A 12,612-nucleotide genomic window follows, 5' to 3' on the forward strand; every position below is an offset into this window, starting at 1 on the left:
CGATGGAAGGGCCAAGAAAATTACGGGTTTTGGATGGAAGGGCCTGGAGGACCACAGGAAATGGATAGAAAGGCCTGGAAGTCCACAGTAGATGGACGGAAAGGCCTGGAAGACTGAAGTAGATGGATGGAAGGGCTTGAAGACCACAGTAGATAGATGGAAAGCCTGAGAGACCAAAGTAGATTGATGGAAGGGCTTGAAGTCCACTGTAGATGGATGGAAAGGCCTGGAAGACCGAAGTAGATGGATGGAAAGTCTGGAAAACTACAATAGATGGATGGAAAGGCGTAAAGACCAAAGTAGATTGTTGGAAGGGCTGGAAAACTACAATAGATGGATGAAAAGGCGTAGAAGACCACAGTAGATGGATGGAAAGGCCTGAGAGACCAAAGTAGATGGACGGAAGGGCTGGAAAAGCAAAATAAATGGATGAAAAGATGTAGAAGACCACAGTAGATGGATGGAAAAGGCCCGAAGACTACAACAGATGAATGCAAAAGCTTATAAGACCACAGTTGATGGATGGAGAGGGGACAGGGAGGACCACAGGAAAGTGAAGTCAGCCCGAGCTGTGTAAGGGAGGGTTAGAAGACCATCCGCCGAGTTATACGCCAGGTGCACGTTGATTGTGGTAGTAATTGAGTGTAATTAGAGCACCAGAGTGCTCAGGGTGGATTGTACTGGATTGTGTTCGTATGTATGGAGTTCTGGCTTAAGATGGCCGTTTAGTGATAGATTATTATTGATTCTGTGATTTTATGATGAAGCAGGGAGTAGCGATGCTGTTTCCCATGGGGCTGGGTGTTGCCGGGAATGGACTGAAGGCAGCAAGTATAAATATGAACGTGTGTTGCCTGTGTATATGTTGATATATATATATATATATATATATATATATATATATATATATATATATATATATATATATATATATATATATAAATATGTGTGTGTGTGTGTGTGTGTGTGTGTGTGTGTGTGTGTGTATTTACGTGTATGGGCGTTTATGTGTATATGAGTGGATGGATCGTTCTTCGTCTGTTTCCAGGCTCTTCTTCGCTGACGCGGGAAACGGCGACCGAGCAACGATCTCAATTATTATTTTGCTCCATAGGGCATTGAAACCCAGTCGACGTAAGTAGGAACGACGGAATCACTTATTATATATTACGTACAAAATAACCCCATTGTTGCACGTCAGCACTTGGTGGCTTGGCAGGACATGGACCGAGTACAAGGAGATAGGTGATTTGGACTGACGGTGTTCGATTTAGGAGTCGGCTTGATGTGGGGTCGAAATCCCTCTCTCGATGGAGGAGACAAAGAAGATTTATATATATCGAAATTTTGAGAGAGAGAGAGAGAGAGAGAGAGAGAGAGAGAGAGAGAGAGAGAGAGAGAGAGAGAGAGAGAGAGAATTGTACCATGCAGCCGTACGTACACATTAGCCTTTTCTTCCATTTCAGAGTATCTCTTCCCGTGCCCCCCACCTCCTCTTCTTCCCTTTCCTTTTTAACCATCCCATTGAAAGGAAAGGAGGTTTTATGTGGGAGGGTGGAAGACGGTGGGTAAGGTCAAGGGAAAGGCGGAGATGTTACGAAACGGGAAATAATGGGACTTGATTACGTAGGGGGAAGCCTGAGGAAGGTAGGTAGGGGGGAAGGGGTTGAATCAGGTGGGGGGGAATGTTATTGTGGGGAGTTGGAGTGGAAAAAGTGAGGGGAGGTTGACGTGGGGATGGTGGAGCTGGGGGTAGGGGAGGTCGTTGTTGTTGCCCCGGGTCACATGAACCATATATGTATATATATATATATATATGGGAGGGTATTGATTGAGAGGGTGAAGGCATGTACAGAGCATCAGATTGGGGAAGAGCAGTGTGGTTTCAGAAGTGGTAGAGGATGTGTGGATCAGGTGTTTGCTTTGAAGACTGTATGTGAGAAATACTTAGAAAAGCAAATGGATTTGTATGTAGCATTTATGGATCTGGAGAAGGCATATGATAGAGTTGATAGAGATGCTCTGTGGAAGGTATTAAGAATATATGGTGTGGGAGGAAAGTTGTTAGAAGCAGTGAAAAGTTTTTATCGAGGATGTAAGGCATGTGTACGTGTAGGAAGAGAGGAAAGTGATTGGTTCTCAGTGAATGTAGGTTTGCGGCAGGGGTGTGTGATGTCTCCATGGTTGTTTAATTTGTTTATGGATGGGGTTGTTAGGGAGGTAAATGCAAGAGTTTTGGAAAGAGGGGCAAGTATGAAGTCTGTTGGGGATGAGAGAGCTTGGGAAGTGAGTCAGTTGTTCGCTGATGATACAGCGCTGGTGGCTGATTCATGTGAGAAACTGCAGAAGCTGGTGACTGAGTTTGGAAAAGTGTGTGGAAGAAGAAAGTTAAGAGTAAATGTGAATAAGAGCAAGGTTATTAGGTACAGTAGGGTTGAGGGTCAAGTCAATTGGGAGGTGAGTTTGAATGGAGAAAAACTGGAGGAAGTGAAGTGTTTTAGATATCTGGGAGTGGATCTGGCAGCGGATGGAACCATGGAAGCGGAAGTGGATCATAGGGTGGGGGAGGGGGCGAAAATCCTGGGGGCCTTGAAGAATGTGTGGAAGTCGAGAACATTATCTCGGAAAGCAAAAATGGGTATGTTTGAAGGAATAGTGGTTCCAACAATGTTGTATGGTTGCGAGGCGTGGGCTATGGATAGAGTGGTGCGCAGGAGGATGGATGTGCTGGAAATGAGATGTTTGAGGACAATGTGTGGTGTGAGGTGGTTTGATCGAGTGAGTAACGTAAGGGTAAGAGAGATGTGTGGAAATAAAAAGAGCGTGGTTGAGAGAGCAGAAGAGGGTGTTTTGAAGTGGTTTGGGCACATGGAGAGGATGAGTGAGGAAAGATTGACCAAGAGGATATATGTGTCGGAGGTGGAGGGAACAAGGAGAAGAGGGAGACCAAATTGGAGGTGGAAAGATGGAGTGAAAAAGATTTTGTGTGATCGGGGCCTGAACATGCAGGAGGGTGAAAGGAGGGCAAGGAATAGAGTGAATTGGAGCGATGTGGTATACCGGGGTTGACGTGCTGTCAGTGGATTGAAGCAGGGCATTTGAAGCGTCTGGGGTAAACCATGGAAAGCTGTGTAGGTATGTATATTTGCGTGTGTGGACGTATGTATATACATGTGTATGGGGGGGGGTTGGGCCATTTCTTTCGTCTGTTTCCTTGCGCTACCTCGCAAACGCGGGAGACAGCGACAAAGTATAATAAATATGAATAAATATATATATATATATATATATATATATATATATATATATATATATATATATATATATATTTCTGTTCGATGTCTGGGAGACTCGTGTCATTCGAACAAAATTGCTCGCAACGAATACCCAAAGAGAGAATTGAGTATTTTTGTTTATATATATATATATATATATATATATATATATATATATATATATATAATATAATATTATCCCTGGGGATAGGGGATTAAGAATACTTCCCACGTATTCCCTGCGTGTCGTAGAAGGCGACTAAAAGGGGAGGGAGCGGGGGGCTGGAAATCCTCCCCTCTCGTTTTTTTTTTTTTTTTTTTCCCAAAAGAAGGAACAGAGGGGGCCAGGTGAGGATATTCCAAAAAAGGCCCAGTCCTCTGTTCTTAACGCCACCTCGCTAACGTGGGAAATGGCGAATAGTTTGAAAGAAAAAAGATATATATATATATATATATATATATATATATATATATATATATATATATATATATATATATATGTATCAGTTTCTTCCTAGCCTGTGGTAGTGAAAGTGACAAAGTGTATTGTTACATGGAAACGCTTGACTGTAACGAGACGTTTATGTGCTGGCGGCATGCCGAGCTCTCCACACAAACGCTGTGTTAAGTCGAGTTTCCTTATTGCCCCGCCCCCCCTCTCTGGCCGCACCCTTCTGAAACATTATCAAAAAAAAAAAAAGAAATCTATTTTGTTGGACTTCGTTGTCGTCTTGGTGGGGTTAGAGACACGCCCGTGATTATCGTCATTATGCGGGAGGGAAAGAAAGAGTAATTGCAGGTGTTGCAAGCTTCCATTGTCTGCCTCCCTCTGAGGCCAAGAACTGGCGCGGAGGCTTGAGATCGTGTACGAGGAGGGAGGGGACGACTTTGGACGCACGTCTAAGAGCGGTTATTTAGGCTCTAGGTCGCGCCAGCCTGGACGTACAGGATCAGGTGGGCGGAAGCTTTGTCGCGTTGACGTACAGGATCAGGTGGGCTTACGTAAGCTTTGTCGTGTTGACGCACAGGTTTAAGCGGACGGAAGCTTTATCGCGTTGACGTACAGGATCAGGTGGGCGAAAGCTTTGTCGCGTTGACGTATAGGATCAGGTGGGCGGAAGCTTTGTCGTGTTGACGCACAGGTTCCGACGGGCGAGAGCTTCGTCGTACGCCCTGCGTTGTCTTATAGTTTTCCCACAATGTATAATGTAAGACGCTGAACGATCTCGCATTTTATTTTATTTTTTTTCTTTTCCTTCGCTCAAGACGGAACTTCCGAAGACTTGTTATTGTCTCCTGTTCTTTGTTGGCTCTGGCCCGAGTTCTTTTGTGGCGCCTTGTCCGCCCTTAGGGGGGAGAATGGTGACGCCACGTCCTGTCCGTGAGTCAGCCTCCCTCTGGGGGCCTTGACTCCCAGGTGGAGGGCTGACCTTGGCTTGCTATGGGCTCGTGGTGGATTTTTTTTTTTTCTTTTTATGATTTTTTTTGCTGCTCATGGAAAGTGTGGGAAGTTCAGTAATAACGAGCGACTCGTGTGGCCTTAGCCATACGTTTGCGAACTTGAGTTGGGTAAGAATTACCTGACGAATGTATTTCCAGCGGTTAAAGAGTCTGGGTTGTATGAAGAGGTTAAGACTGGAAAAAAAAGTGACAAGAGTATGCTATTTTGGTGTAGAAATTACGAGATTACGAAACTAAATGAGTATTTAGTATGTCGGCTTGTGGTGGTGTCGTTAATTCATCTGGGACGAAGGTCGTAGAATTGATACATCGTAATTTGAAGATCTTGTGGCGTTCGTGCGGTCAAGACTTGAGAGTTATTGCCCCAGAGGAATGTACATGCATCATTGTGTGTGTGTGTGTGACTTGCTGAGAAGTGAGTGTTTGTTACTAGTAGACGTTGTCATGGAACTTCAAACTAAATGAAGTTCTTAACGATGGTTCGCACGTCGAACTTCAAAGATGCATCGTCCATCATTCCCTCTCCAGTGTTCTTTGTAGTCTATACACCCTTTACATGTTCCTCTGGTACAGAAGTGCAAGCGGGACTTTTATATCGTCTTCCTTGTGTCTGTGGAGACAGTCTTGTCAGTGCGATAACTTGAGAACAATGTGCAATACAAACTTACACACGTCATGGGTACTCCTTGCGTTAAATGGCCAACTGTTCTTGATTTTAGGGCCAAATTTGATGTGTAAATTAGCATATTAAGGAAACTCTGTGGCATAAGTCTTAGGTACTGAATGATTTGAAGTTCAAGTTTGTAACGGATGAAAAACAAGCCATACAAAATATTTTTTTATGAACACATAGCGTGATTTAAGGTAACACCAGTGTGTTACTGTATTATGTTTAAGGCTTGGCCTCGATTTGGGCTTAATTAAGTCCGTGGCTTGGTGGGGCAGCCGTCAACATTGATAAAATGTGTTGATATTTCTGACGTGATGTGAAGGTACGTGGGATAGTGAGAGGCCGTTGTTCTAGTGAGAGACAAACACACACCCGTTCCCTCATAACAAAAAGGAGAGGAAGTCGTTAACAATGGCGTTATCTTGTGGAGAGACATGTCTGAAGTCTTCAGGAGTCGTGGCAGTGAGGAAGGTTGGGAGGTGGGCGTGCAACGGGACAGGAGCCGAAGAGGATCCTCCCGGAGACATGCAACTGTCTTTGTGCGATTTCCTGGCATGGCCGACTCCTTGGTTCTCTCTCGGTTTGTGCTTCCCTTGTTGTCTGTGTGAAACTCGAGTGAGGTGTGGCGGATGCTCTCTGGGTCCTGGGGTTTTGCTGCTGCCAAGCACCAGCACTCATTCCGCTCTGTGACTGCGTGACGCCAACTTTGTACAAAATCAGCGACGGAACTGCATGATGAGTGGTTCATTTTTTTTTTTAAAGACTTGGAAGGTCTTCCGGGATGGTGATGTGACTTTGGGGCCATATATAATAAACGCCTAGGATAGTGAATGCCTAGGATTAATGTTTAAGTGAGAGTGGTTCGTTTTGGATGCAGCAGTTCGACCCCACCTTCACCAAAACCCGAGGCTTTGGCCGACCCTGGACCGTGTGAGGCAGCCTAGTCCGTACGTTACTGAGACAGACGTTAAAGTCACTCATTGTTCTTAGGGCTTCACCACTCCACACTATTGCCATAAGCCATCCAGGAGATCTTTAAAGATGATGAACAAATTTAAATTCTGTAGTCAATATTCTGACATATATATATAGTTAATGCAGACATCAGTCAATAACACGTTGGCTTCAAGAAATATGCCAGGGTTGGGTTTCTCCGTTTGCTTAGCTCTTAAACACAGCTAGGGTTTAGTGCACGAGGTGATATGTGGGAATATTGTTGTTCTTTGAGCCTTACTAAGAAATCAGGATGCATCGGTTACGTTTACATTCAACAGTTAGAGAGGATTAAGGATGTAAGAGCACGAATCTTGTGGAATGGAAAGGTCTTTCGTGAATATTTAGACGGCCGTGATCTCCGCCATAAATAATTCAACTGGCATTGAGGTCAGAGCTTAGTTCCTCCTGCCGTAGCTGTAAACGCTCGATTCTAAACTAGTATGATGCTTTACAGCCAAGCCGTCCTTCCTTGCATGCTTCTAGTAACCCTCGTGTATGAAGTTAGATGATTTTTTTATTTTCTATTTTGCTTTGTCGCTGTCTCCCGCGTTAGCGAGGTAGCGCAAGGAAACAAACGAAAGAATGGCCCAACCCACCTACCCACATATACATGTATATACATACACGTCCACACACGCAAATATGCATACCTATGCATCTCAACGTATACATATATATATACACACAAACATATATATATATACACATGTACATAATTCATACTGTCTGCCTATATTCATTCCCATCGCCACCCTGCACACATGAAATAACGACCCCCTCCCCCCTCATGTGCGCGAGGTAGCGCTAGGAAAAGACAACAAAGGCCCCATTCGTTCACACTCAGTCTGTAGCTTTCATGTAATAATGCACCGAAACCACAGCTCCCTTTCCACATCCAGGCCCCACAGAACTTTCCATGGTTTACCCCAGACTCTTCACATGCCCTGGTTCAATCCATTGACAGCACGTCGACCCCGGTATACCACATCGTTCCAATTCACTCTATTCCTTGCACGCCTTTCACCCTCCTGCATGTTCAGGCCCCGATCACTCAACATCTTTTTCACTCCATCTTTCCACCTCCAATTTGGTCTTCCACTTCTCCTCGTTCCTTCCACCTCTGACACATATATCCTCTTAGTCAGTCTTTCTCACTCATTCTCTCCATGTGACCAAACCATTTCAAAACACCCTCTTCTGCTCTCTCAACCACACTGTTTTTATTACCACACATCTCTCTTACCCTATTATTACTTACTCGATCAAACCACCTCACACCACATATTGTCCTCAAACATCTCATTTCCAGCACATCCACCCTCCTGCGCACAACTCTATCCATAGCCCACGCCTCGCAACCATATAACATTGTTGGAACCACTATTCCTTCAGACATACCCATTTTTGCTTTCCGAGATAATGTTCTCGACTTCCACACATTCATCAATGCTCCCAGAATTTTTGCCCCTCCCCCACCCTATGATTCACTTCCGCTTCCATGGTTCCATCCGCTGCCAAATCCACTCCCAGATATCTAAAACACTTCTCTTCCTCCAATTTTTCTCCATTCAAACTTACCTTCCAATTGACTTGACCCTCAACCCTAATAACCTTGCTCTTGTTCACATTTACTCTCAACTTTCTTCTTTCACACACTTTACCAAACTCAGTCACCAGCTTCTGCAGTTTCTCACATGAATCAGCCACCAGCGCTGTATCATCAGCAAACAACAACTGACTCACTTCCCAAGCTCTCTCATCCACAACTGACTGCATACTTGCCCCTCTTTCCAAAACTCTTTCATTCACCTCCCTAACAACCCCATCCATAAACAAATTAAACAACCATGGAGACATCACACACCCCTGCCGCAAACCTACATCACTGAGAACCAATCACTTGCCTCTCTTCCTACACATACACATGCCTTACATCCTCGATAAGAACTTTTCACTGCTTCTAACAACTTGCCTCCCACACCATATATTCTTAATACCTTCCACAAAGCATCTCTATCACCTCTATCATATGCCTTCTCCAGATCCATAAATGCTACATACAAATCCATTTGCTTTTCTAAGTATTTCTCACATACATTCTTCTAAAACCACATTGCTCTTCCCCAGTCTGATGTTCTGTACTTGCCTTCACCCTCTCAATCAATACCCTCCTGTATAATTTCCCAGGAATACTCAACAAACTTATACCTCTGTAATTTGAGCACTCACTTTTATCCCCTTTGCCTTTGTACAATGGCACTGTGCAAGCATTCTGCCAATCCTCAGGCACCTCACCAAGAATCATACATACATTAAATAACCTTACCATCCAATCAACAATACAGTCATCCCCTTTTTTAATAAATACCACTGCAATACCATCCAAACCCACTGCCTTGCCGGCTTTCATCTTTCGCAAAACTTTTACTACCTCTTCTCTGTTTACCAAATCATTTTCCCTAACCCTCTCACTTTGCACACCACCTCGGCCAAAACACCCTATATCTGCCATTCTGTCATTAAACAGATTCAACAAACCTTCAAAATACTCACTCCACCTCCTTCTCACATCACCACTACTTGTTATCACCTCACCATTAGGCCCCCTTCACTGAAGTTCCCATTTATTCCCTTGTTAGATGACATGGTAGAGAAATATGAGTTACTTGATACGATGGAAACATCAGAAAGGTGTTTCTCTTCACATTTCGATCATTTTAGATCTGCTGGCATTGACAGGGTCTGTGGCTTTAACTTGGCAGCTGGTATTGGATGCTTCTGAGTTAAACTTTAGAGTACAGTGTAATGGTTCATAGGTGACTGGTTTAGATTTAGGTCTTGGATTGTAGTTCTTGGCTGTTAACTCAAAGTTTACTAGATTCTGTTTTTGCCTACTGCGCCTCAGTACAAGTTGATGGGTCATAGGAATTAGGTTTTCACTTTTTCAATGAGGTGGCTAACAGCCTCACATAGGTTTGGTTGCAACTAGTGTAACAGATCACGATTTTGAGACGTTAGTAAGACATGGATCTTAACCTTGATAATAATGAGACTTCTTATTGTAAATTGTGAAGGCTCTTGAGAGCTCTTTATCTTGGGAGTATGGTTTAAGTAGGACTAAGCTGCTGTTGCTGCTGTTTAGGCTACTTGAGCCTGCAGCATACGTACTCACCCAGCTTGCATATCAGGTGTAGTTTGTAGGCTTTTATCTACAGAATTTTTAGTTTTTTTCTGGATGGCCCATAAAGTCTCATAATTTCCGGTAGGGAGCTCAGGAATTTTGGATAGTGAATGTTTACATTGTTTTAAGTTGTGGTACATATTTCCATTTCTGAATAATTTCAACAAAAATCCCCTTTGTGGATTGCAGTTTAGTATTTGTGTTCACTAATGCCCTGTTCCTTTCTCCCCCTTTTCAGTGACGAAAAAGTCGAGAGCCTCGTAGAATACAAGGATGAGCTGGACCAATCCAAGGCAATGGTGGCCAAGCTTCGGCAAGAGGTGGGTAGTTGGGAAAATTACCCCAGCATTTTGTACTTGCATCAGGGGAGCCTGTGATAAGGTCCCAGCCATCCAAAGCCCAAGTGTTGGCTGTTGGGAGGATAGACAGTGATGTGTGGTAGATGGTGACAAGATCTGGATTAGTTGTTGCTGAATAGTTTCAGATCTTTACACCATCTACCACACATATAACATGAATTTAAGTGTGAATTTGGTTATGAAATGGAGAAGTAAGTGAATTTAGTGTAGTATGTGTGAATAAGGTTTTAGAGAGAGGTGTGAATATGGTTTTCAGGTGGATTGTTAAGTGAGTATAATGTTAAAGTGGAAGTACAATGAATATGATTTTCAGAGTGAGAGAATGGTGAGTGAATATGGGTTTTAAAGGTAGGAATTGATGAACATTGTCTTCTGGTGGAAAAATGATGATTGTGGTTAGGTAGAGGCAGGTACCTGAATGGTTGTGGTTGTTCATTGGGAGAAGGGTGACTTTTATGTTGTGTGGAATGACAGCTTTGTTAAGAATTGTTAGGATGATAAGGTTACCAGTTGTTCTTAGTAAGAATTGCCACATGCCAATGTTAATAATGCTGTTTTTTTTAAGGCGACTCATGTTAATTGAACTACATGGGTGAGATTATGATCACAAGGTAACATACTTAAGCTGGGAATCAATCAGTGGGTGAGTGTTAAGGTTGATAACTGACTGGGGAAATATATGATGTTTTACTAGGGGAACAGAAAGTTTCTTAGATATATTAATCAAGGGAAGAAAAAGGTAGGCATAGATTGCCATAATGAAAGATGTTTATGTGTTGTCTCTTAAAACCATACTTTCCGAAATTGTATGCAGAATGTTGAGCTGGTTCAAGACGCGAGGGCAGCACGAGCATGGCGAGATGAAGCAGACATCCTTAGGGAGCGTGCTAGTCGTGTGGATGCTCTTGAGCAGGAAGTGGCACGATACCGTGACAAGATGGCTGATATAGAGTTTTACAAGACACGTGTAGAGGAACTACGTGAAGACAATAGGTAAGATGAATCAGATTTAGATTGAAAGATAATCCTCAGGAATGTTTTGAAGTACTGTATCTGATACTATGATTATTTATGAAATTTATGTCTCAGGATATTGAATATTGCATAATTTTTTCAAGGATCCTGGTAGAGACGAAGGAGATGTTGGAAGAGCAATTGGCTTCATCAAGAAGAAGAGCAGAACAGGTGCTGGACCTGGAGAACAGCATCCTTCAGTTAAAGCAGACTATAAACCAGATTACCATTGTGAGTATAGTATCTTGAAAAAGTTTTTATGATCATTATTATCTCCAATATTTTGTAGGAAGGTGTTATTATGGTACATTTCTAAGTAGATCTAATGGCAATACTTTTAATTGACTTCGTTTTTATTAACCACATGGATGATTTAGTGACAGCTTGATAAATCGTACAATGAATATGAATTTTAATATTGTAATTTGTTTTTAGCAAATCACCTCAAAGGAATTGTGTTGGTTGAAAGTTACTAAACCATACAGTAGTTCTTTCCTGTCTGACTCTTATGTGGTTGTAACTTAGGGATCTGAAGGGACTCGGAAAATATTATGTTGTGTTTGATATTTCAGAAGTTTTGATGGGTTTTGGCATTTCTAGACCATTCCTCACCCTTTAGCTTGAACTTACTTTCACTCAGAGCTAGAACATTTTATGTTCCTTTTTGTTCATCTTTTTTACATTTCTGCACGCATACTCCAACCCGAGCCTTCAAGGAGCGCTTCTCTCTTGACTCCATCTGTAGGTAGTGCTAAGAACAGAGGACTGAGCCTAAGAGGGAAAATCCCCATTTGACCCCCTTCTCTGTTCCTTCTTTTGGAAAAGTAAAAACTGGAGGAGAGGATTGCCAGCCTGCATGAGGTTACATTGCCACTGATAGGGTATCTTTGACAAGTCTGTATCAAAGAAATTCTCATTTTAAAGGTGTCTAACATTGTCCTGCTACTGGAAGTATGACAACCTTGAAGCTGCAGGAGCCCCTGAAAAATTGATCCAGGAGTAACGCTAGGACCTTATGAGAAAAGAGGACCTTGGAGGAATTTCATATGGATCAATATGTTCTACTATTTTTCAGGAGCGTGATTCTGACCGTGAACGCCTTCAGGAAGTCCTGGAAGAAAATGCCCAGTTACAACTCAGTACCAAGAATTCTCTCAGTGAATCTGCTACTTTGGTTGCTCAGCTAGATCAGCTAAAGTCCCAGCAACCTTTGAATGGCTCTAGTGTTGGGAGTGACTTAATTGGTGATGCACAGGCCAGAGTTCTTAAACTCCAGCTTGAAATTCAGAGACTTGAAGCAGATAATGAGCAGCTGAAGCACAGTTCTCTCATAACCTCAGCTGACAAGTTGCTGGAGCTGGAAAAGGAGAATAAGAGGCTTTCCCTCAAGGTGGGTCCTTTAATTTGTGGGGAACACTCTGTTTAAGGCAATTGATATTGTTCTCATTGTTCATAAGATTTTATCATTGATATTAAGTATTAGGTAAAGCACCTTTGCGTTACTTATGTAGCCACATAGATTATGTTTATATTTCCCCGTCTGCGATGAATTGAGTAAACTTTGTCCATTCAGTGTAATTATTATCATGAGTAGTAGCAGTAATACTGTTATTATCATCAGTATTATTGAAATTCCTGTTAAAGAAAAGCTGCATA

General features: G+C 42.7%; 1 protein-coding gene across 4 annotated transcripts in view; it reads left to right on the forward strand.

Moving 5' to 3' along the window:
* Girdin (protein girdin) overlaps positions 1 to 12,612 on the forward strand; it is a 571,686-nt gene that overhangs the window by 499,974 nt on the left and 59,100 nt on the right. For all 4 annotated transcript variants that reach the window (XM_071681027.1, XM_071681029.1, XM_071681028.1 and 1 more), the window contains 4 exons: positions 9,822 to 9,903; positions 10,757 to 10,935; positions 11,061 to 11,187; positions 12,032 to 12,346. In XM_071681027.1, the coding sequence (XP_071537128.1) occupies positions 9,822 to 9,903; positions 10,757 to 10,935; positions 11,061 to 11,187; positions 12,032 to 12,346 (703 nt within the window). The remainder of the gene's footprint in view (positions 1 to 9,821; positions 9,904 to 10,756; positions 10,936 to 11,060; positions 11,188 to 12,031; positions 12,347 to 12,612) is intronic.

This window comes from Panulirus ornatus, chromosome 32 (genome assembly GCF_036320965.1).
Source record: "Panulirus ornatus isolate Po-2019 chromosome 32, ASM3632096v1, whole genome shotgun sequence".
NCBI classification, from domain to species: Eukaryota; Metazoa; Arthropoda; class Malacostraca; order Decapoda; family Palinuridae; genus Panulirus; species Panulirus ornatus.